Source organism: Chelmon rostratus, chromosome 1, assembly GCF_017976325.1.
Source record: "Chelmon rostratus isolate fCheRos1 chromosome 1, fCheRos1.pri, whole genome shotgun sequence".
NCBI lineage: Eukaryota > Metazoa > Chordata > Actinopteri > Chaetodontiformes > Chaetodontidae > Chelmon > Chelmon rostratus.
The window spans coordinates 16383106-16410030 of NC_055658.1; the positions used below are offsets into that span (position 1 = coordinate 16383106).

At 43.6% G+C, this 26925-nt stretch overlaps 1 protein-coding gene across 2 annotated transcripts in view; it reads right to left on the reverse strand.

Moving 5' to 3' along the window:
• The window catches only part of zfhx3 (zinc finger homeobox 3), a 94152-nt gene that overhangs the window by 45181 nt on the left and 22046 nt on the right, over nucleotides 1-26925 (reverse strand). For both annotated transcript variants that reach the window (XM_041943289.1, XM_041943279.1), the window contains exon 4: nucleotides 17804-18035. In XM_041943289.1, the coding sequence (XP_041799223.1) occupies nucleotides 17804-18035 (232 nt within the window). The remainder of the gene's footprint in view (nucleotides 1-17803; nucleotides 18036-26925) is intronic.

The window sequence follows — 26925 nt, forward strand, 5'->3', positions numbered from 1 at the left end:
TGACTAGACTGGGCCAGAGTGCTGCTATACAACCATGTTAACTCCCAGAGCAGCAAAGAGGCAGCATGAGAAAATTGCTAAGAGTATAAAAGAGATAACCTGGTTGGACAATTTGCTGCGCTTTCCTGTAGATGCACTGCCTGAGGTAATTGGTTTAGGGATAACATTAATTACCACATTGCTCATTAATGGATGAAGCCTTTATTGGTTCCATTGATCAGCAGGACCTGTTAGCCATCATCCTAAGCAATGGTGGATGTAACAAGCTTACATATTGGCATATCAATTAATGCAATCAATTCCTGTCTAGCAGTTGCCATTCCCCCCGTGTACCCCGCCCTCTTCCAATCGCCCCTTCGTTCTTCTTTATCGTGGATCTGGATGGCCGGGACAAAAGGCCCATGTCAAACCAAAGTTTATTAAGGGATTTCCTAAGTGTTCCTCAAGTTGAGGCTGTTGCACAGTAGACTGATTAAGATGATGTTAGGGTGCCAAAGCAAAACATTGGCCACGAGTAAGAGCGGTCCAAGGGATTATAGGGCCTGAAAGTACACACAGGAAGTGCAAGTAGAGGAGGAAAAAGTTCAACTGATCTGATGCACATGCTTTAACAGCTGTAACTTGATATGCTGCACCTTGTGCCTTTCAGACATTCAGTAGTTTTTTTAACCAAAGAACTGTCAGTTATATCAAAATATAAATACATAATTAACGAATTCTCTAGTGATTATGATTTAAAATCAAAAACATTATAGATTTAGATGTAGTTGTTTTGTAGTGTGAGGCGGGCGTTATATCAAAAGACAGTTTTAAAGTTGTATCACAAATTGTGGCTTTAACTTTATTCTACTCAGGAGGAACAGCCTCCTTTTCAGATCAGCACGCCTTTTAAGGATTCATTGATTACAACTTGGAATCCTCCTTGTGTCACGCGTGCTCCAAGGGGGCGACTGACTTCAAATACAAGGCTGGTGTGCCCTGGTATAACATGGTGAAATGGGTAGAACATCAGGAATGAATGAGGGAGCAGGGTGCGATAACTGAGAGCACACCATGACAAAGTGGAGGGATTTACCGTTGGGCCCGCAGCACTTCATTTGCTTAATAACAGATCATTCTATAAGAAAGTGGCTGCTCTGAGGGGGATATCACCCAACGAGGATGTCTCACTTGCAGAAATCCTATTTGAAGACAACACCTTTTGAGCGCTCATCCTCCTCCACGCCTAAGACGATCAACGCGCATGACAAGCCCCATTAATATGATGCCCCGTGTAACCTTGCTCTTTCTCCCTTTCTTCCAACAGGAACAAAATTGATAGCCAAAGAGGAGGGGCATTATGTTCTGACGGAGCATGTTGCGGGAGGGGTGGTGTTTTGAAAAGATGTTTGACATATCTTCCTCTGAGCCACCTGGAGCCACTTCTTAGTAGATGAGACAAGTACATGGGACAGGGGTGGGAGGTGCATCTGTTTGTGTGGAATCACGTTGGAGCCAATATACTGTCCTCTGTGATGAGCATCATCAGGACAAAGAGGTGGCCTCATGCCGAGTGAGTCTATGACAAAAAAAAATGCATGTTTTTTGCATGGGGTTTGGGTTCACTCGCTTCTGACTCCTATCTCACACAATGTATATTACATCTGTGGCTCCCTGACCATCACACATCACATCTCGGTGAAAACCTGACACAGAAAGAAGAAAACACACCTGAATCCAATTTTGGTCTCTACATTGTGTTTACATGCAATCTTTGGAAAGAAATGCGAGATGATCATGACTGCACACACAGAACCATTAGTTCACATATTAAAGCCTAAATTCTTGTCTTAGCTTTAATCAAACATTGTTGTGACAGTGAAAGGTGAATCTACAGTATGCCCACTCCACTGTGAACAAGAAATTTGTGTAACAAGCACACACTCTCTTGCAGCTACAATTAATTCTTAAATGCACAATGTGGAACATGCCTCTGGTGATTCCTACTGCAATTCTGTGAAGGTCACAGAGAGTGCGAGGAGGCAACATGTTTGTTGGATGGTGTTATGTGTCGTGTTCGAGACCAGACGTGCAGGCAGTTAGTCGGACACCCCTTACTCGCTCGATGCGGGACCTCCTGAAGGCCCCTGTCCCCTGAGCAACGCACAAGTGGGCTGAGCAATTAACAATTTCATGCTGATTGCCTGAAGCATGTTTTGCTATGCCATAAAGATAATAGCATGAAGGGTGCAGCGGCAGCAGCCCCCACTCCCCCCTCCTCTGGTGTTCCTCTATTGCTTCCATCTCTCAATTCTCTCCTGTGCAATTCACATGTTGAAATGGCGCTCTGCCTGCTTGCTTTATTAAAGACACTCTCCCTGCTTAGAGGGCGCATTTAAGAAAAAAATATATAAAGATGACTCCCCGAAGAGTAAACAGGGATGATTATTAAAGGGAAGGAGAAAACTAGAGTCTTGGTCTCCCACTGGCTTCTTGATTTGAAAGTCTAATTTGGCAACTGCACACAACAGGCGTGCAGGTAGACAAAACAAACAGGTTCCATTTCCCTAGACAAAGGGAGCATGCTCAGAGTGGCTGCCGGTGACAGCCGTCATCTTCCTCATTCTCTTCCCCACCATGGCATGACAGCAATCCACTCTGACCATGGAGCTCACCGCTGTGCAACAGGAAAATCTGTGCGCCACTAAACCTGCTATTCATCTACAGGGCAGAGCGCATAAAGAGTGCAAAACACTGCAAGAGCATGAGACAGAACATCAGACTTTTCCCCTCAATTCATTAGTAATCGCATGTGTGAAGCTGAAATGGTGATGTTGTCTGTGAACATAAATTAAGATTTGAATTATGTTTAGAAAATAACAATAACAAGGTCGTTGTAAAAGCATGACAAACATTGACTGCAGCACACAGTCCTCAGCCTGGTGAGTTCACTTTACCCGGATAGTACAAAGAAGGCATGAATTGCCTCATTTTTGATCTGAAGTGCTGCCTTGATACCGCTAATGATGTTCCTAGGTTAATGAATGCAGATTTTATTAATGCACTGTCTTAGTGGATCATTTTGGCAACGTGAAAATGTATTATTTTTTTACTCTTTAATGGTTTGAACAGCACAGACTAGTTCATATACTCCATACTCTCTATTACCCACAATTCTGTTCACTCTGTCACTAGTTTCATAGAGGAAAATGCCCCCCGGACACAATGTGCACTTTCTTTTCTGAATACTGCAGGAAAAGTTAAGAGGAGAAATAATTTTTTGATAGAAATACACTCATAGATTACATACAGCAATAAGTCTCAAACAGTCTCAGTGCTCAGACGTCAGCATTATTAACTATCAACCCCCATTGTCATTGTTTTTACTATGTGAAAACAAACCCTAAAGACATAAGGAGGAGCTGTGGACAAAGGGTTGCGGCACCAGCCCCCTCTGCCCCTCTGTCCCGCCCTCTCTGACCCCCCCACCACCTCCCAGGCTTCTGGCTGCCCTTCCACCCCCCGGCTGTGTGTGAAAGTCCAGCTGGCGCACTGACAGCCTCAACACCTCAACTGAACATGACTGCATTACAGGCCCCATATTGTTTATGATATGGAGCCTGTCATTAATTTGCATTCTTAAGTGGCACACACACACACACACACACGCATACATACACTTACCATGTGATAAGGAGAAACATGTTTTTGCGTTAATTTATACGATACAATGTCACACCCCCAACCCCAAACACACCAACAACACACACGCGCACACACTTATAAATTGCAGTCACATCCCCCTGCTAGAAGGGGATGATAATTGCAGACGGCCAATAAATTACTGCTGCCTCCACATCAATTATAAGCATCACGTCTGGCAATGAGGAAAATGAGATCTTGTGACAAATTTCATGAGGCTTGGCTGCCCAGCAGCCTTTCTTAACATGCTACAGATAGCAATCCCTTATCTAGCCTCTGTAATGGGGAGCTACGGATAGAGAGATGGAGCTGCAGCCATTTAATTAAAAAGCTGGGGGTTGGGGGTGGAGAGGTGTAATTCATTGAAAAGGCACAGGAAGGAGACAAAGCCTTTGTCTCCAATACATATTTTGCTCAATATTGTCACTCATCAGAGGCCAAGCTTGTATCTCCTCTGACAGCAATTCTGGAGATTTTTTCCTGTCTTTGTGCTCACACCCATCCACTATTTTCTTCTCTGTTTCTCTCCCTCGTCTTTCCTTGCTTTTTTATATTTCCCAGGAGTCCACTGTTTTCTCCACTGGGACAGCTCCAGCGTTTTTTACGAATGACTGCGGTGGACAGACAGTGGCACTGAATGAAATGGCCCCTGCACCTAATTGTATTCCCACCTGGGGAAGGCAGGCAAGGGCGGAGGCTTCAAGAGCACAGCAATGAGGATTTATGGCAGATGGGGAGACGGCAAAATAAAACACCAAAAGGGATGGCTCTTAAATCTCATTCCCAGTGCAATATTCATTGTAGTTGCAATCGGGTGTGCTGATAGAGCTTTGAAAAAACGACCGCTGTGTTCAAATTATGGCTGTACTCTCTACTAATATTTAACATCATTAGAAAATCATTAGAAAACCATCATAAAACCTGGGATTATGACCAGAGCATTAAACACAATGATTATTCAGTGTGTTCCTTCTCCGCTTTGCCTTGGAAATGAGATTTGCTCTGCTGCGGGTATGTAGGGGAAAAGTAAGAATATTTTTCATAATTACTGTAACATTTGAAAAACATTGGCTTGCATGAATTACTATACCATTATGCAGTTGTGTTTGTCTGCCCAAAAGCAAAGTTTTCAATGAGGCTTTGCATGGGATAGCATTAATGCATTTTCATGGGGGCATCAGCAGGGAGTCTGCCAAGATTTTACTAAACCTTAATCCTACAAAACTTTACCAGTCGTGTGGCTGGCAGAGGCGCGCTGACTGATAGCGTGCATAAAAAATCGCCAACGCCATGATGAGATTGCGGTGTCAAAGGTGGTGGAGCATGAGAGGGACAGCAACAGCTGTGTTAAACTTCAGCAAGGGATATCAACTTCTTGAGGAAAATGTAAAAAAAAAAAAAGAAAAAAAAAGAGAGAGAAATCTATCAAATCTGATAGTAAGACTGAAAATAAGATGTCTACATATCCTATACTGTACTCTACTTGAAGAAAGGGAGGGCCAGCAGTGTCAGAGTTCAGTCTTTACTTTTTGGGATTTCTCGGCAGCCCCATTATCAAGAGCAGCCATCAGCACAAAGATAAAAGATCCTAATGGAGCTGGCCCTGGTGGAGATGAAAGGTGCAGAGATGGCACACTGTTATGAATCTCTAATGAAGTCCATGTTTCTAAGGTAATGACTAACTCTCAGGCCCCTTTCACAGGCTTCCCTGCTCAGGGCCCAGGCGATAAAGGTCTCCTATTCCTTGTCACTAAGTGGTAAGGCAGTAACCCCGTGGGCCATGTTCTCATTGGTTCTGGAAACCATCGTAAGAAGGTGCACAAAGTTTAGGGAAAAAAACAGAATATCTGCGTCTACTCTGATTTAGTCAATGGCTTGATGAAATCAACTCAAAACAGTGGCACGGTTGAGAATAATACTCCTTGTCATCACTGAATTTGACTTGCGGCCCATTGCTACTCCTCAAATGAATGCTAGTCACTGTGATAGCAATGAGAAGTGGCAGATGGCATCGTTTTGGTGAAGCTCCTGTACGTTCAAAATAAACATCTCGCTTTCTTTGTATTACACAGAAGACAGTGAATCTTTTTTCATGCTTTCAGATGCTGCAGTATGCTTGTTCTACAGTGGGTGAAGACTATGCACAACATATTCTTTTGGGGTCAGAGTGAGCAGAAGGCTAATGTAAGAGCAATTCCTTGTCAAGCTTTTCAGAGTAATTGAACTGACACTCATGAGGACCAATGTTCTTTTGAATGCATTAGTTGGCAGATATTCAGGCTTTTGTCCCTTAAACTTTGCCAACAAAAACTGATGTCCTATGAACAACAGGGAGAGGTGAAAATACATAGTGAGAGAAAGAGCAAGTCTTCTCTCCCGTCCCTTTCACGGAACCTAATGGATTGTGAGCACTTAATGCATTAATCAATCAATATCTCCCACTGTACATCAACAGCGCGACCAAGTTATGAATGACCTTTGTAACAAAAAAGGGACACTTTAATGCACACAAGATTGCTCCTAGGTTAGTAACTTGGGCCCATTTTTATCACGCATGATTACACCTTCACAAGGCACGGGGCCATTAACAGTGGCCATCCTCAGTAAATATACCGAGGATGGTTGTTATACAATTTGCACATGGATTTGCTGGAGGTGAAAGACTGTAACGTAGGTCGGACCACACAGAGGCCTCATTTATTCACCTGCTGCCTGCTGGTCATTATAGCATATTCTTCGAGACACTTGAATGCAGAAATATTTAATAGGGGTTTTCATCCACTTCCGACATCATACAAGGCTGAAAATGCATTTTTACCTCTTGTACATTATAATCCACTATAAGTAGCAGGCTTGGTCACCAAGCAACATAAGAACTGCTTGGAGAAGAAATCATTAAAGGTAAGTGCTCTTCTCTGTAGTATGGTTCAAGCATTCATTTAAAGACGGTCCCTAACTTTAGATAAAAGAATATGGAAAAAAAGAGAGGAATCGTTTTAAGTACCGGGGCATAGTCCAACGGTTATACAATGAAAATAATTCTCAGTGTTACACCACTGTCAAGTCGAGTCAGTCAGATTTGCAGCTGTTTAGTATTGACAACAAAAATAACTAAAAACACAATAGCTCCATTATCTTTTTATGATGCTAGAAGAAAAAGTTTGTTTTCACAACCTCACCGTCTGTGAACTCAATCAATTTGAATAATTTCTCATGAAGTTATTGGATACGTTAAAACTGATAACACAGAAAATAAGAATATAACAGTTCTCTTCTCGGGGCAAAAGTGAAGCACAGACAAAGCAGAAAACAGGTTCCTTTCCCTCTCTATCTTTATCTTTTTAATAGCGTGGATAAGAAAGCAGGACAGGAAGGACTGAGGATGGTGATGGTGGGATAATGCACGACATGAAGAGAGCAAGGTTGAAGCAATCGTGATGGGGGGCATGTTTCTGAGTCCCTTCCAGAGCACTGGTGGAGCGTGGAAGTGAAGCTTGGAGGCAGAGTGGAACGGACAGGAGCTGACTGCAGAGAGCCAGAGAAAAGAAGAGCCCAGAACAAGAGCACAAACTAATGCTATTGTGGTCAATGTACAATGGCTCCTGCAAAGTGACTGCAGAAGGCCCTTAAACAAAGAGGGTATTGCCATTCGCTCTCCCCCACCCAATTAGATTCTTTTGGACGGTTTAACATGACAAAAACACAGCCCATTTTTCCTAATTCTGGCTGCCATGCTGGCCCCTGTGCCACCTTAAATCGAGTAAGCCTCACAGTGCTGGCCTGTCTGTTCGACTGACAACGACTTGTGACATTGATTTAAACACATCCACTGTGTTCTCCATTCTACGTCTCTCACACAAATATGTGCCCCATCTCTGCTTTCCCAAGTGCTTGAAATATTCACCATATACATGAGAGGAACTCATTTCCAGAGAACCCCCCTGTCATCAGGCACTTCTAAGAGTAATAGTATTCCGTTTTTTACTGTTTTTTTTTTTTTTAAAGAAACAGGTTTTCAAGCAGATTTTATGTCTCCCTGCAACCAAAATTTGATGCTGCACCGAGACATTGTTCATTGCACATTACAATCACGACTGAGAATATGCTTCTGGTGATGGACAGTGAAGAGAAAAATGGGGTAAAAACACAAATGATCTGATGACCATGTGCCAGAGTGCCTCAAAGTAAACTAAGTGCAATACAGTGTTTGCACTGCAAATTGTACTTTTGTAATTCTATTTCATCTGAGCATTTATATTCCTTATTTTTAAATCAAATTTATCATGTTTTATGAATACACTGATTAATTACCAAAGACATAAAGACCAAAAATATTGAGTCCTTGGCATAGCATACTTACCTTTTAAAGGTATAATATGCAACCTTTCTGCATTAAGATTTATAAAACGACTAGACCTATGTTATAGATTTTGTTGTGTCGTTAACCTACGTCATTTTAAATATTTCCAACAATGTTCAAACCCAGAGAAATCGAGAGTAGCTTCATTCAAGGCAACAGTGCATTTTAATTTGTTCGCCCGTAGTGATGTAATGCCGACACAAGAAACACCAGATGATATGTCTGACAGCGAGGAGTAAAACTTCCATTAGCAGTGGTGGCTGTTAAACAAAGGAGACAACAACTCCCACGCTCCCACGGGACTTCACAACGTGATCAAACTCCATCATTACAAATAACAGATGCCATACCATTATTGATCTACATATTTATCAATCCATCCAACACCATCAATGCCTAAATCTGGCTACATTATAAATAGAGGTGGCTGATGTTTAAAAAGGTACAGGAACATCTAATTAGGGAACAAATTTATGTTCCATGAAATTAATACTTAACTGCTTAACATTTTACACTTCTCTCCTCTCAGACATGGGTAAGGACTTTAGTTACTGCTTATAAGATCGACGATTGATCAACCATCACTAATTACCACAAGCGGCTAACAGCGCAGTGAAGCTCACGTTCTTTTGAAATGCTGTTGCTTTATCTCATTCAGATTACACACTCGAGTATTTCTGGACAAACACCAGTATACTCCTTTCAAACTGGCTATTCCAGTGCACATATATCATGACAGCATCGCAATTTAAAAGAAAAGCTAAACCATCTACCTCCTGAGTGGAAACTGGAAAGTCTTTTCATAGCAACACTTGGTCTTACAACACAAAAAAAGGACCCGAAAAAATGGCATGCCCCCTCTTGACTGTGCAGCGCAGTTGAATTGAGTCGATATGCTCTCCTGTATGCTTACCGAGCAAGTAGCATGAAAATTGACCTTTGCTTGCTTTCTAAACAGTGGATTATTCACCTTAATGCTTCAAATTGGTCAGGGTTGGTTTTTCTGCTATTTCCAACTGACTTGCCTTCTCTTTCTTATTAATACATACAGTATGTTTGCAAATGTGGTTTTATAGGAAAATAAATCTTTAAAAGAATATCAAGAGGTCCACAAATGCAAGTTAAAAGTATAAAACACTGAAGGCAATCCTTGAAAATTGCAACAGGGTTTAGAAATCTTCATAAAATGACTAAATATGCAGCAACCATTCAGAAAACAGACGTGCTTTTCTTAAAACAGTTACCCACTGCTTACTATGTAGACAAAAAGAAACTTGTTTTGCCCTGACTGCAAGTGAAGAGCTTGCTTTGTTTTTCAGTGTTAAGTAAAAAAGAAAAGCTGGGTCAAGTCTGTCAGGCAGGGACACACACGTGCAAACTTTTATTTGTTGACTATCGATGTCTGTGTCAGAGGATGCATGTCTTGCCAAACACAGGCACTTCTACAGGGAGTAAGTAATTAAAGGACATTGTTAGTACATAAAAACATCCTGTCAGTATTTGAAAAGGATCGATTATGATCCCAACCTCAGACACTGCTAACAAAAAAGAAAAAAAATGTTTGCTTGGTAATTGGTTGAAATCATATTGTTGCACTAAAACTCCTTCTCCATGGGCACAGTGGAACTTTATCTCTTCAGTGTGCATTTACAGTGTAAATGTCTGGCTCCCCGTTCATCTGCCCTTACTTAAATACCATCCATCACTAAGCTCATCCAAGCTCCTTTGCTTCAAATAGACAGTGGGATGAACATATCCACAGCCAACTATTAAAACAGCGGTGACAGAGCAGCGTTTCCAGCCAGACAAAGAGACAGGCCATCGGTTGGACCATGAGGGACACCATAAATCTGTCAAACAGAAAGTATGTGCAAGATTGTCGCGAATCAAATATTATTTTGTCTCAGATTGTCACTGTGCAGACGATCACATCTGGTTCACCGCTGACTCCCTCAAAATCCAGACTTCCTGTCTTCACAGTATCACTGCTGGTCAGTCAGCAGCCACCAAGATACACTAGTGCGCTCTGCTCATCAATCACAGTGTTCTTCACAACACACAAGACAACCACTGTCCAATTGTGGATCAGGTTTATGGGATAATTCTCTGGAAGTAGACGAACACAGGCCCCAGACCTGCAGGTGCTCTGTAATCAATGGCAGCGTACTGTGGCCCACACGAGTGCTATCACACTCGAAGTGGTGTGAGAATTTCTGTCTGCCACTGATACCCAGCTGCAAGGGGACAAGGGTGGGGGGGACAATAGTTGTGGATGCTAGACGAATCCAGAATAATTCCCATGTGTGGAAAGTTCCCCTCTCATGTCACACACTCCCATCACCAACATACAGTAGAGCCTCCCTCCCACTCATACCATCCTTTGGTGTTTTTCACCAAACTCATCCATTTCTCTTCATCCACCCTCCTCTCACCCTCCTCAGGTGGTGTGTAGTGTACTGTCAAGCACAGCGTGAATCAATGACTGGTGCTCACGCCCACAGGTAAAGGTCAGAAAGGTTCACTATTGAATTATTTCTGCACTTCTCTCATTGCTGCCATCTGCCTGGCTGCTTTTAGTTGATGTGGTTGAGGCACTGGAGGGGACTCTTTTTGCTAATGCACTCAAATCATGGACGCATGTGTGTGCTTTTTGTGCATCATCTCTGTGTGTCTGCACGTTTTTTTCTTTGTCTGTAAGGATGTTTTCATCAAATGAAACTAACCTAGCATGAATTTGCGCATTGAAGCAACATGCACACATTTGTACTTACACACACACACACACACCTACACTTCCTCACACTCTGCTCACTACTCATGCCTATCTATCAGAGAGCGGATAATGAATCAAAACATCTGTGCTTTCAGCCAGTCTTTGTTTCATCTGCCTTTATTCTAATGGAGCCTTCGGAGTGTGAGGGCAACATGCTGCTGGATAGGGCATCCTTCACTCTCTGGTTTTGTTTTGCTGTCAGCGAGGCCGATCGTCTCTGCTGGACCCAGGGTGAACTCATCCATAGCACAGATCATGCCCTTTGATCCACCAGCTCTCTCTGGGGGGCACAAACAGCCTTATTAAAAATGGCTAAATAAAACTTTCCTAGCCTCGACTCGATAGTTCCCAAACTTTACCCCTGCTTCTTCTCTGATGCTGCCTATGGTCAAATTGAGCTGCCTAATTCTGACAGCGAGCAGCACCGTTCACCCAATACCAAAACACAGTAACAAATGAAGCAATCTAAGTGTTTAACAATTTATTGGTTCTAGTTCCAAGACCACCTGGCATACACTTGCACTACAATCAATATCATAGATGAGACCATGCTGGATGTAAGATGATAATGTGCGCCTGAGGGGGGGAAGTTCAAGTAAAGAGTGTGCAGAAAACTTATGAAAAAACAAAATATTACAACTACTACATATTACCAGTAAAGAAAAGCCAAACGAGAGAAAAATGTATCTGCCTTGTAGTGAAATGTACATGTTATGCATTCTTTGACAAAGACAATCAACCAAAGTGAGTTTGATAATGAAGGACGCTGTTGCTGTTGTAATCACATTAAAGGAGTCAGCAGAGTCGTGTCAGGAACACTTGAGAAGTCTTCTTGCAGAAGTCAATGTTGACAAAACCCGGTATCGTATTCTCTAAGTCACATGAAACATATGCCTCTCACTGCACTGAAAATATTGCTGACATGAAAACCAAACTATACATTAGTCCCATGCTCTGTCAGACACATTTCATACAAGTCAGTCATTAAAGAGCAGAAGCTATCTTCAGCCCCTCCGTCTTAAATTGACTTGTTTCTCCTTCATCTCATGCACCTGCATGGCAGCGACATGACTGCTGCTATAATTAAACCCATCACAACCATTATGTCTTTGTCACCTAATCTATTCTCTCCTCCGCTGTCCGTGTCTGTCTGTGACCGCAGACTTCCCGCCCTCAGCCCTGATTGACAGGCCCCGTGGAGGCTGTGGTCACTCCGTGTGAGTGACACGAGGGGCAGCGGGGCTACTGCATTACCTCCTCCCCCAGCCTCCGAGCTCCTCCTGATCCAGCACCTCACGCCACCGATCGCCACCTCTGCTCCAATATCCAGCAGCAAAGCCTCTGGGCCTTAAAATAGAACTCATTAACACGTTTAGTAAGTACAAATGAGATGACTGTCTCCTGATGGACTGTCTATCTTTTGGATCAGCTTTCAAGGAGAGTGTCTGGTAATGACAGGAGAGAGGGAAACCAATATTATAATGTGCTGCCAGTCTCCTCTGAAAATGGGCTTGATGACAGGCAGAGCCTCTCGCACCCACACACGGCTGATCCTCGGCACGGGCACCTATGTGTGCGCTCATTTATGGGTGTGCGAGTTTGCAAAATAAAATCTGCTGCATATTTACACCCACGTGACATAACTGACAGCGAAATTGCACACAGGGCGTAAAACATACAGGGCGCACAGCGCGAGCAAGTCTCCCAAAAAGCTGCACTAAAAAGGTCCCGTTGCTTGTGTTGTTTTAGCACGACTCAACATGGTCTCACTTAATTTATCACTTTTCTTATTGTGTCTTTTGTCCTGTACGTAAAGACTCATGTGTGACATTTATGTTGCCTCTGTTCTCCTCTAAGCCAGGTCTATTGGACAGGCTGGCACACCAGGACCCAGACTTTACCCACCTTCCAGCCTAGGGGCAAAGCTAGCTAGTATTTATAGAATGAGGCTTCAGTCAGGAGAGGTAGCGAAAATCTAGACACAAGACATTTTTATTCACAGCCCATCCCAGAATAGAGTGGTGGCTTTCTGGTCAATTTGCTATTACAGGATGAGCCAGCAGAGGAATTCATAGGGAGTTAGTCCTTAAAGCAGGGGGCACAGGGAAAGAAAAGACTTGCTTGTGTTCGTTAGAGCAGCAGGGTCATATGAATGCTGATACACAAGTGGAAAATCCATAAAGCCATCATTTTGGCTTTTTAATAAACGTCTAGTCTTTTGTAATATTTTCAAAATGAAAAGTAATGTATTTATGAATTTCCTGGCACGTTCTGCGGACAGCAAACAATTTCCTATGCTGCCTCGATGCCCTTCGGACAGGGATTAGAAGGCAGGCGACTGACGGAGGCCTGACTGAGCTGCGGGCCCTCTGGGGCCCTACTCATCCAGGCCTGCGCAGTCCTCATCCTCATATCCACTCTGCATCACCGGGGCAATAACCGCCTTTATTAAAAGCGCATTGCAGCAGTGTCTGTCTATACAACTTACTTTCAGATTGGCCATAATGTGGCATGTAGAAAGGGTCTGGTGGTTAGGGGCTACAATATCCTGTTTCTAGCAAGGTTTACTTTGCATTTTAACAAGCATGAATAAAGGAGGACATTCCAGAAGTGGCTACCGTCTGTTTTGCTCTTGCCTGTGGGGAGCAAAAGCTCAGACTACGGCCCTTGCATGCCAGCAGAGCGTGGCCTGGCTCACCTCTGATTTTACCTGGCTTTAACAGCTTTAGCTTAGCCACTGGACGTGCAGATAGCTTGAGTGTGACAGCAGGGGAGGGTAAAGCTCTGTTATAATGTTGCAAGAAAGTGGATAGAAGCAGAGCACGAGACAAAAAGACGAGGGCATGGTTAAACATAATGCCAGACATTTGGTGTAGTAATGTTGGCAGACTGGATGTCGACACATCCTGTCTGCCATCACTGAATCTCAATGTGAGCGGAAAGGTGTTGTGCAAAGCCTAAAATATGAGTGACTTTTCTATATTTGCTTTATTAGTGCCTTTTTCCATGTCACAGCCCATTTTCCAGCTTTTTCAGCGCGTCTCAAGAATTATGCATGAGGCACAGAGGGAGAGGGAGGCATGTGGGGAGGGAAGAGAAATGCCTCTGTTGTCAGGACAGGCCTCACTATTAGGTGTGTGACCCTGAAAGCGCACCCCTTTTAGCGAAACAAGCAATGGATCTCATATTGGATACCACTATTATGCAGTAATTTGTATGCATCCCTTCGTCTCATTTCCATTTAATAATGCACACAGCTTCCCTGCCCAGTTTCTCAAACTGGTCATTAAAAGTAACGCTGATCTTAACTGGAGGCTTAAGTTCCACTTACAAGCTCTCATGGTGGGGTGCACGAAACAACTGCAGAGTCAAAGTAAGACAACCCCCTCCCCGAGCCAGTCTTCGCTCTTGAATACCCAGGCCTCTATGTCTACACAGACGGGAGACAATGACTTGTGGCTGCCCAGGCAGCCCCAGCCTTCTCCTTCCCAGCCTCCTAGACTCACAGACAGGGATTTCCTCCTGCGATGAGAGCCAAGCCGTCACAGCCCAGTGATCAAGGGCCTGCCATCTGTGACTGAGGCAGATTTACAGCAGGAGCTAATCCACACTGTCAGCCACGTTTGTTCTCCATCTCTGCCTCCTCCATACACATACATATAAACACACACACGTACGCCAGCACTGAAAAATACTAACATTTTACCCTTATAAAATGTTCTCTCCTGCCTCTTTCTCTCTCGCACACAACAAAGCAAACAATTCTTGCAGAAGGGCATCCACCCTTCAGTGCAATTTAACTTTGCCCTTTTAAAGGCATGATCTCATTCTGTTCTACGCTCAAAAAATAACTTTAGTCGATTAAATGTTAAGAAATGAGAAACCTCAATGTGTCATTGAGTTATATGCCCTGGTGAACATCATTCATAGGAAATAGGGTCATCATACGCTCAAGTGTCACACTAGCTCTCACACGCAAGCTCCCCAAACTCATTTCCCCCACTTCTTTTGCATCCATTCCTCCCTATTTTCTCTTATTCTCCATATATCGTTGTCTCTTATGCACACACAGCCCGACGCATCACACTGTCAGCAGTCACCATTAACCCCTACGCTTGACATTAACACGACACTTGGTTTTACCTTTTCTCCATAAGCACTAAACCTAAAATATATTTTGTCCCCATGCTGTCAAATCAACTGAGTGAATACTTTAGGGGAGTTTTAGCACCTTCCTCTCACCTCCTCTGTCACATGCATGTCTCTCTTTTCTATTTTTTGTGTCTACCTGCCACCTGGTAATGAGCTGTTATCCCTATAACTAGAGGCTAGCTATGGTGCAGACAGTGTATTGGTTCAAGGCAGCGCAGAGTTTTATTCAGTGATCCCTGCACACAGGGCAGCTGTGTGGGGCTGCGGTCCCTCTGAGGCCCCCTTTGTTTCTCAGATAAAGGGTTAAAGAAGACAAATGGAGGCGGGGCCACAGAGCAACATGCCTAAGCAGCACATTTTCAGTATGAGCAAGAATTAAAACAATGCAAGCCTTTTATCCCTATGTTACTCTAATTGGAAAGAAATCTCATTTCTGCTGCTCTAACTCTCCTTTGACATCCAGCCCAGAGGAGACATGTGGCCCTGAATCCCTACAGTCTGTGTTTGCTGCAACCTCATAAGAGCACTAATATGCAAAGTTGTTAAGTGTAAAACACACCAGACAATGCATGAACTAGCCTTCATTCCATTGCTGTTACTGTCATTATTGTGTAAAATGTTGTCATGTGTTGTGAGCTCTGTCAGGAAAAAGCAGGCTTCATATGTTTTGGGAAAAAATCCCAGGCAGGCTACAAGCCCAGCACCAAACGCCAGCGGAGAACCACTCGCAGGATCACAGAACAGCAGCAGGCGGGGGAATTACTGTCTAGGTGACCCAGAAATCCAGGGGCAACTTTGTTTTAACAAGCCAGCGAACGTTCCACCACTTTAGCAACTATGCCTAAACCACAAAAAGGAGCCCTGTGCCACAGAAGAGCTAGCGAAGAGGAAATTAAATATTACACTGGGAGGGAATGGTTCAGCCCTAGTGGAGGGGTGGGGCTATGAGGTGGACTGGCGCATCTGACCAAGGCATTGTGGGCGTGAAATGGTCGATGAGAGGTGTTGAATCAGCAGTTTTAGAGTTAATGGTTACAGACAAAGACTTCTGATCATTATTGAGGTATGAACATTTCTTTTTTTCCCCTTAATGTCATTTAACACACTGTAAAAGACACAAATGGAGATAGTGTTGGATTGAATACAGTGACTAAGATCTGAGTAATAATGGTCATAAAAATGATCTTGTGTTTATATCGTTTTCTCTCTGCAGCTCATTGTGAAGGAGAGAATGATTTTACCCCATGAAGGTTTAGAATTAGTGAAAAAATACTTAATAAAATCAGACTTTAAAGACATCAAAACTAAAGTGCATTGACAACCTGAGTTAAAATTTAATTCTTTTTACATTTTGTTAGAATCTAGTAGTCTGTTCAAGCAAGTCAGGGTTATTGTAATTTGAGGAAGGCCTCCAGGAGAGTAACTGCTGTCTGTGTGTGTGTGTCTGTGTGTCTGTGTGTGCTGCACACAGCACCACTGCAGGGGCCCATTACCCCCTCAGTCCTTCAGTCTGGCACAAACATGGGCATCTAGCACATCAAGCGTTAAAAGAGAAAAAAAAAAGAGATTGATAAACACAACATCTAGTAAAAATAAAAAGGAGAAAAAAAAAAGCACAGCATACCAACTCCTCCTGTCTGAACTCAAAAAGTAAATTCCCATCCCCCAACCCTTTTAACCTAAATGGCCCTTCCTCTTGCCTTTGCATGTTCGCCTGTCCACTGTACTGTAGTCATTAACATATTTGGAGTGCAGTGAGCAGAAAGCTTAATTGTCCCTAATTGCTCAGCTAAATATGTTCTCTAATGATTTGCTTCAGATCTGTGACTGCCTTTTGCGCAATTTCCCGGCCGCTGGCTTCATTATCCCTGCCTCCTTGGAACAAAGCGTCTTCACAGGCTGGCCTTTTTTCCCCTGCATAACACAGACAGCGAGTATGTGTGCGAGGGAAGTAATGGCTCCCTCTTGGAGGGACACACAATAGAGCCCCTTTGTCAGGGCACAGGAGTTAAAGTGATTGGAAAACCAAATCTCTGCTGAGAAAGAGTGTTAATTGACCACAGCTCACTCTTCCTAATCAGTCCATAATAAATGAGCAGTCGAGGCACGTTTCAGTCATGCTACTGTTGTTGTAGCTGTCTCTGTTTTTTGGTGTTCTTGTTGTTGTTGCAGCTGCTGCTGTTGTTCAGCTCCTCCTTCTCTGGCCTTTCAAGCTCTGTCTCAATATGTCTTGAATGGCTGAAAGGGACAGCTCCCATTAACAGGGACCTCTGCTTTTAGGCTTTGCAGGAGCATTTTGCGTAAATGATATGGACCTAAAATCATATCAATATCAAATATACATTTGAAAAATAAAGTTACATTGTTGGAATCAAATTAAGAGGCATAACTCCCAGTCATGTTGTTTTTAATTCCATCTCTGAAATGGAACCACTCTCCTCTTATTTAGTTAGAATTTCACTCAGCTCTGTCAATGTAAAAAATTATATGTTCTTCCCATATAAAAATAGTAACATGTGAAGTTCAGTACTTCAGTTTCAACTATGGCTGTACCACCGCAATCAACCTTTATAAAATGAAACCAACAAAGCCAGTCAGATGTTATGCATAAATGCTAACACCAATTCTATGGGAGGTAGAAGCGAAAGTACAAAAGTGACAAACTGTGAGCGCAAATCTGGACGACTCAGGCATAGAAAGTGTCTCACTGGACTGGATGAATGTGTGTTTCTGCGTACAAGAAATGGGATGGCATAGGTAGAGAGATCAAGAGAGCGAAACAAAGACGGACACATATAAAGAGATACTAAAACATGGCCCCAGGGGCAGGTTCTGACCTGTGTCTGAAGAAGGGCATTTGCGAATGGTGAAGATGGAGCTGAGGTCCTCCTCTTCCTCCGGCAGACCCTTCTGCAAGCGCTGAAGCTTCCTGAGGCTTTCACTGCGCTGGTGCTTCATGGAGCGCACATGCTGGATCAGGTTGAGCTTGGCCTTGGTCGAGTAGTTACACAGCACACAATGGTAGTAGCAGGCATCACCCTCCACCGCGTTTTCGTGCTGCTGCAGGTGCTGTGGGAGGAGATGGAGAGAGGGAGAGAAAGGAACAGAGAGAGAGAGGGAAAGAGAGGGAAAGAGAGAGAAAGAGGTTATTGTAGATGGCAGATAGCTGGCTAGGCACCACCGACTCACTTTCGCTCAAACAGTTGGCAAATGAACAAATCAATTCCCAATCACAGCCCTGTTGTTTAACATCCAGACCTCTTCCACTTCAGGACAACTGTTTGGACTGCGCACTTTGTCTGTGTGAGTGTCTGTATCAGTGGGCTAACAGGACAGGAGAGGCCTGGGAGGCACGCAAATCTCAGGGGCCCAAGGGCGGGCAGGAATCGCATCAGCCACCCTTCAGAAGCCGTGGGTCTACAGCCTCACAGACGGAAGGGAGCATTGATCCCCTTCACTCAACAGAAGCCTCCCGTCTCTGAAAAGGAAACTCCAAACATCTGCTTGTTTCACGCATGGGATACTAAATATTGATCATGGTGTGTTAAATCCTCGCTCTCTCATAGAGAAAGAGAGGTAAAGTCAGCCGGTGGTGAGGCAGGAGGGGGATTTAGTACATTCTGAGAGAAACAGGAACATTCCACAACAGGAGGACCAACCTTCAGAGGACAGGAAATCAGCACTGGTATTGACCTGTCAACCCCAGAACTTCCTCCAAGACTCAACGGCAGTCCAGCCTTCAGCCCACCCTCCGCAGCATCACAACATGCCTAACACCCCGTAGTGACACCATACCACCACAACCTCTTGTCACACCACAGAGCTCCAGTCTAATTACCTCCTGCATGGCTCAATCAATGATGCAAGGCCAACACAATATGGCTGGGCCTGGCGTGAGCAACAGAGTTATTGACCACTATCCTAAAGCATCACACTGATTGTTTCTGCATGTTTACAATAAAATCCCCCAGACTCGGTATGACCACTTGTGTCACGCCTGTCATGTGCTGCTCCTAATATCAAACTCTGGAGTCTCACTGTGGATTTCTGTGGCTGCAATCAATGTCAATCACCAAAAGTTTTCCTCTTTCTACTCTAATCATCTTTGCCCCCATGTCCCCTGTGAGGAATGCTGAGAGAACAAGAAATGCATTGTATATTGTAATTGCTAGGCATACAAAATATCTAGGAATACGTTTTCTAAGTATTATTATTTTTAAATATTATTATATATCACCAAACCAGGTAAAAAGCACAGATGAATGTTAAACTGCAGGAAGGCAAAGTTTATTATTCGAGTCATAAACAGTGCCGAAAAGTTGTGATTGCAACTAAAGTTTGGTCTACTCAGTACTTTTTTTATTTCGACCTGGTTTTTATGACCAGTTCGGCATTTAAAGAGGACAAACCTCCCTTTATTCATTTTCCTTATATATCAGATTTGCACTGAGCTAAAGGTTCAGAAACTGAACTGTCCTGCACTGGATGCCCTCTTGGGCTAGAACGGAAAATGTAAAAGCAATGGAAACATTAGACATTTAACCGCATTACGTCTAAATCAGGTGTTGACAGGCTGGTGAAAAAAAAAGTCATAACAATATTATGCCTCCCTAAAATGCTCTTGTCCCTTTCTCCTAATGTTTAATTTTCTGGCAATATTGTAATATTGCTATGGGGTTTTCTAAACTATTGTGTTTCATTCTCTTTGGTTTCATATTTCTCATTTCTACACCTAAAATGTGCATTAAGACACCGCTTCCAGGAAAAGGAATAGGAGTTTTTTTTCCCCTCCTTTTTGTGAGCCCCACAGCTCGGTGTAATAGAGTTATTAGGTGATTGTAAAAGGCTCTGTGTCTCTGTGTGCTCTCCTTTCTCGCCTCGTTTTAAGCCATCCATGATGTCATGAATAGGTGTTGCTGGATATTGTGGGAGCCCTCCTCCTTTTCCTCTGTGCACAAATATTGCATCAGAACTAAGGTAGAGAGAAACCTGAGAGACAGATTCAGTTATAGATAACACCAAATCCATCATGCAAACTGCTTTTAGTCAGAGCAGATGTCTTGAATTAAAAAAAAAAGGAGAGTTCTTGCCGCAAATGACTCAAGGCTCCAAAAATCTACAAGAAGACAAGTTAAAAAAAAAATGACAGCACCTGACCAAAACTTCAAAGCTAGTCTCAGGAGGTAGGAAAAAAAATCCTGGGAGTTTTATAGTTTCCCATAAAAAGCACAGGGTTTATATAGGAGTGAACCTGAGACCGCCTGCCCCAGAATCGACCATAATTCACTATAAACCTGACTGGCCAGGAAGATAGCCTCAACAGGGCCAAAACTGGCCTGCCCCAGTGCTTGTAGCTCTGTCTACAATGTCAAATGGTTACACCTGTAAACCCCCACTTTCACCATCTTTGCACTGGCCATGACCCAAGGCAGTCTGGGGCATTTTAGAGTCAGCGAACGAGGTAAGAGATCAAACCAATGAGTGATCGGTGAGGTGGCCCCTGCTCATTCAGTATACCAGAGAGCACCGAGGCAAAATGATACCATAGTGCCTCAGAGAACACCACAGCTTGGCCCACGAGAACAAAAACCCTCTGATCATCACACGTGGTAACTTTTGCAAACATGGACCCTCTCTGTATTCCATGGCAGTTATCCATGTGAGAGGCTCCTAGGATCATATCTAAGAGCCCAAACACAGCATGGACACAGTGCACTCGCAGTCCATCACCCTCTCTGGTTCACACACATGCATGCATAGACACTTTGAATGTGAAACATAATAATGCATGAGACAGGGCCTATGTCTGTTTCCTATGAACCTGCAATGAAGCCCTGAGTTGATAAATCACCTCCAACTGGAGTGCAGGAATCTGGCGGCTTAATGAAAAAGTCATGTCGAGCTGGGAGGAGTTGATCGGCATGGCTGTGGGGTTTCTAAACGCCCTATCGAGGCCCCAACAGGAGGGGAGCTGTGGAGCATAATGGGGGGAAGCTGGCTGGGTCAGTGGCATGGATTCAATACCACTAAACTGTCTGGGAATTTACAGCAGTCATATAGGAGATTCAGCTGAGCAAGTACAAATGTGTGACCGCCTAGAACGCAGCAATGTTCTCAATAGGGCATGGGAGACATGCTGTGTGCATGTGAAAGCACTGTGCATGTGGTCTGCTTCAAGAGATAAGATCACAAAGATACACGTGTCTGTAGGTGCCTCAAAGGTGTCTTAAAATACCTCAGTCATTTTGTAGTTATATTGCAGTGTTTTAGAGGAAAGTCCTTTGCAGTCCATTACTGTAAAATCTGAGGCTGATTAAATGACCTTGAATAATATTTAACTACATTTGTTGTTTTATACATTTTTAAAGATTAAATTTACCATTTTTAATATAATAGATCACATTCAGTTTGGTTTTTCCACTGAAAGGTCCAGCTAAGCTTTTTGATACTGTGGTGGTTTTCATAGTTTAAAAATGCAATCATGGTTTTTCAAGCCTCTCTCTTCCATGGAGCACCTTATCTTTTTCTGTGGAGGCTGAAGCAGTGCTCTGTGCTTTTTCAGGTAAAGAGGGACAGGGGCGGTGTGGGCACCACCCCATCCTCTCTCTCACAACTCTACAGTGCACCTTGCCCTCTGAGTGGGCAATGCATGCCTGTATCAGTTTCACCACCCACCCAGAGCACTGCATACATCTGCATTTCCATCCACTTAAATGCAAAGTAAAAGTGCACCTTTAACACAAAACAGTGTGGCTGCTGAGAGAGCCCAACTAACACAAGATAGAGGTGGGTATTACTGGAAGGGTGGAAGAGAGACAGAGAGCCGGTAATTCCAAAGAATGGCTCCCAATGGAGCCGTATAATACAGCATGTACACGCAACAAACACAGACATAAGTATAGACAAAAAGAACATCAGAAATGTACACACACAAGCATGCACACATGCACATACAGAGTCTCCCCCTCTCTCTCTCTCTCTCTCTCACACACACCATTATGATCATACCCTAATTTCCACCATTAAATTTGGCAGTGCTGTTAATACAAAATTAATGCATTAAAACAGATGACTATCTGTGAGCTAAATAGCTATCAATTCTAAGAGAGCTGCCAAATTCCCTCTGTGAGAGAGCCAGTGAGTATCTGCCTGGATATTGCTTTGTAACTGTCTCCCTGATTCTCGGCACTAAAAGCTGGTTTCTGCGTGTGTGAATGTGTGTGTGTGTGTGCACGGCACGCGTGGACTTCATGGGAGGCTTACACAGGTTGATGACTGCAATTCACACCTGACGCCATGCAATGCACTGCAACAGAGCAGAGCTGTCACTGTTTTTGAATGAGATTTTATCCTCTATAATTACAGAGGCTGGAGTTTTTCTCTATCACCTGAGAACAAAATGTACAAAATAGTTCCTGGCTTGAGACGTGTTAGAATAAGTCAACCAGCACCTTTGTTTTTCAAACACAGTGATGTCATGGCAGCAACTATAACCAATGAGGTAATTGTATTTCAGTGTGAAGGGAGACAATGTAATGTGCCTGTTGGGCTGAAAAACACACCATGGCCAAAGGGAGAAGGAAACACCCTTGTGTGGCTTAAATCTCACTGTGTGTCAACTGTGGCCATTGTATGCATGTATTGTAGAGTATATGGTACTATCCTGTTGCGTCCAGATTGCATCCAAAACGGAACATCTAAAATGGTAGTTTCAGCCTAATTGCTGCATAATTGTGAAGATAATAAATCAGCATGAAGTTACGTTTAAAAACAGGTTGTTATAATGATAAGGATTAAGTTTGGGGTCTCAAGAATGAAAATAATTCCATGTAATGACCCCTTTCTTCCCAGCCCAGCAGCACTGGATTTGTGAATGTGCAGAGATTTGTTGGGGACTTGATTCTCATAAATCTGCACTCTGGGATTCCCCTGGAACGTAAGCAGGTTATTTAGGAAAGCAAAGCAGAGTGACTAGAGTCAGTGAGTGCTTGCAGTTTGGCCTGTGATTCCCTGCCTGCCAGCGGCACGAACAACAGCTCCAACCACAGAGGCCCCACTGGGTGCCAAATGCGGTGGCTGCTTTGAATTAGCCACTGCAAGCTGCAACATGCCTAAAAGTTAGGTTGTGGCTTAAGGGGACTGTGTATTCCAGGCCCAAACTGCCTACCTACTGCTTCCTGAACCTCATCCCTACCCTTGTCCTTTATTCTCCTTTACTTTTCCTAATCCCTGCCACCCCTCCACTGCATCCTGTCCCTCTGTCTCAAAGCCCATAATGTGCTAAGTTGCTTCCTCTACTGCTGTGCCGTAGAAATGATCCATCACTACCGGTGAATAAAAACAGGCTGCATATTTGTCTCTGGGAGAGAAGAGAGAAACAAAACGGACCTCTGTGTGGTAAGGGAGGGCAGCGAGGTAAAGATGGATCGCTGTAGGTGTCCTTGGAGAGGATGACTTAACATAGGCCTATGAAACAAAGTAGCCTGGGAGGGGTCATGGAGACACTTAAAGACAATGTAGCTACTGGTGCTCCACACCCACCACTCTTACTTACTTTAACATTAAATAAAGCAATAATTATTGAATTCCGTTTGAATGAGTAAGATGCTAGAAAGTAAACAATGGGAACATAATTGCAGAGGGAAGGCAATCAATGCAGGCAGTCATTTGGGCCGCGTTGATTGTGTAGGCTGCTGTATGTGCTCCGTGCGCGTGTGCACATTTGTGTAGCCGTTGCAAATCTAAGGTGAGCTGAGGGGAGTATGTGCTGTGACAAGGAGCTGAGTAATACACTCTGCAATACGCACGCACAAAACAAGGGTTGGGTAATCCCTCCTTCAATAATGACCTAGGGCTCTAAACAATAGCTCTCAATCAGCTGATCAATGTGTCCACATAATTCATGTGCGAGTCACTGTCTTTGAGAGGGGAGGAGGAGGAAGATAAGCAAGCGGGCGGTAGAGAGATCAATGCCCTGTGCGGTGATAACGAGCCTGGGTCTATGCCCACAGGAGCCCCACACTGGCATCCAGGGTCTCTCTCATTAAGAACATTTGGATAAGCATGGCCATACATACATAATCTGCACTTCTAATCGTAGCCAAATAAACACATTTCCCCCCTTCATAATGAGCTCGGTCCTGCTTTTGTGACACACAGCGATGACTACAAAACAGGCAGGAAATGATGTCAATCCCCAAATAAGAAAAAAAAACAGTAAAGCAAATTAACAGCAAGCTGTTGGCCTCCTCTTTCAGTAGCTAATTAACAGCTTAACCTCCTGGTGCTTTTATGAAAGCCATGCTGGGAGGAGGTTGGCAAAATTGCAGTACAATAAGTCTGCCTGCAGGAGGCGAGAGCAGGGTGGAGCCATGGGGGTACCCAAACAACTGTTACAGCCACTTAATGACATATGTACTGGCAAGGTACCATCTGGAAGCTGAATGGGGCAAATCAGGACCTGCCCTGGCCCTTCTCTCCATTACCCACAGCACTGTGTCAACATCACAACCCTCCATTTTGGACAGCAGTGACAATAATTACTTGTACAGAGCCGGGGAAGAACATTTTTTGATTTTCATTTTAGCAAAACAGGAGGCACGCAGCAGGCTGGCATGTTCAGATTTTGAGTTTGAATAATAGTTCATCACATCAGTGTTTTGCTACCACTCTTACTGCAACAATAACTAGTGACATTAGAGAGGAAAAGAACAGGTTTTGTGTCGTAACAAGTCTTTTGGCTGTGCGCTGGCAAAAAAAAAACAGATAATACAAAACGGGGATATCAATAAGATATAATAAGATTTCATAAGAGAGAAAACAAGCAGGCCTTTGGAAAGAAAAACACTTGCTTTAAACTTCTTAACACTCCAGTAACTGAGTATTCCTCCACAGACACAGATGACATCCAGAGGCTACTAATATTACCCTAAAAACCCTGTCTTCCGACATCCACATCCAGCATGACCAGTCTTGTACTGAGTGTGCGTTCAGGTATACAGCTTTTCAAACGCTTCCTGTGAGGGGTCAGTGTTTGCAATGCAAACATGATGTGAGGCTACGCTCTTGTGCGTATGTGACTTCAATGTGATTAAGAGGAAAATCTCAGGAATGTTACTGGTTGTCTGAAGAGAGCTATTTAGGGCTGTTAATGGAAGCGTGTGTGCATACTAGATAAGAACAAGATGACTGACTAGCTAGATCTGAACGTGGCTGTACTGTAGGTCACTGATGTGTTAGTAGGGTAAAAGGCAGAGGCAGCCCTGCACCAACACAGCTGGTAAGAGCCTCCAACACCTCGCTGCCTCTCATTTGTCAGTTGCCAGCCAGACAATGGCAGCGTGGCCTTGTGGAGCCACTTTGAATGTGGGCAGCAAAAAAGCTTGTTGGATGGAGACGAAGGATGAAAAAGACTTTGGAGAGGGTGGAGGTGAGCGAGCCCTCTAAGACTGAGGGAGACGGTGAGTCGGGGGACAGGGGGCTGTTGGATTAAGATACAGGCAAACACCACTCGTGATGATTAATGCAGTCAGTGAGAATTAAATTCAGAGCAGGAACATTACCCAAACACAATTAGTCCTCGAGAACAAACATCACAATGCCGTGAATGCAGATTCATTGCCATATTATTGTGAGAGAGTAGCCATCAGGAGTCAAAACAACTCCGGAGGTAAAACTTGTCTGACGTGGCCTTCTAAAGAGTCAGTGTTGCGATTATTGTGTGTCCTCTTCCCAACCTGTTGGCTACTATGACCTAGAAAAAAAAAAACTTAAATGTGCCCACAGCAGTAGGGGTGACCAAAAGCCATGCTTACTGAACTGCAGGCCTGCCCACGCTCTTGCTTCTAAGCCTATTGTCATTAGCTGATCTCCTGTTCCACCTTTTCGCTGACGTAACGGCAGAGAGGAGACACAGAATACACTCTCCTCAGGCTTGTATTATCTAGCTTTCACCTCTGGCGTTCTCAGTTTGGTAGTGTAAATATTTCATTACCACATAATTGGTTGCTGCTTCAGGCTACGCAATAAGGCTGTGATAGCTGTAACACTGTATGTTTTCTGACTATCCTGTATCCTTTTTTTTATGTAAAATTCATAGAAATTTGTTTTGGGGAGAGGGTGTTTGAGATCCCGTAAGGGGAAATGTTTAGTTGTTCATGCACTGCCCTCGCACAAGCCCGCTAGAGACACCAGCTAATTAAAAACAGTGATGATGTGCTCAGCCTGTGTTAATATTTAACCCAGTCTGACGGAGCTATCTTTATTAGCAGCACTGCGCTGACAAAAGGAGCAACATGGCCTTTGAGAGGTCCTCTTCTTAAAATGAAAATTAATGGGGTGGAGTGGGGTTGAGTGGAGGTGAATATACAGAGTGGGTCTATATGTGGGCTTATTTCCATGGAACATGAAGTACTTTGTTGGAGTGAAACTGCTGTTGAGGGTTCTTCAAGCAATTCATACACCAAACACCCACCAGTTTCACCCGTCAACTCTTCCATACCGAGCAGCTAAAAAGCTACTTTAACGAGTAAAAGAATGACATTGCACTTTTGGCGTTCACTATAAACTAGAGATTTTAAAAAAAGCTCAGCAGTTTAAGTAGCACAAAAAATACCAATGCTTATTTAATTTACATCATTTAGAACGTCAGGGTCTTTATAGAATAAAATCCTCTGACCCTTCCTGTTCATTCATCAGTGAGAAGTCTTTGAGCGCTTGCCTCTTTGAATTAGAACTCCATAATTAAAATGCAGGAAAAACACAGCTGTTGTCCACCCTCATAAGGTCCAAATTTAATTTTTTTTTTTTTAAAAGACCAATCGCAGCCTTTGACCTATGCCCACAGGGAGTTAGTGTTGAAAAATGGTGCTCTGGGCTGCTTCCCATGAGTATAGCCAACTCTATCACTAATACATATGGGCCTTGCTAGCACAGATTTCTTTACAGGGTCATTCTGTTG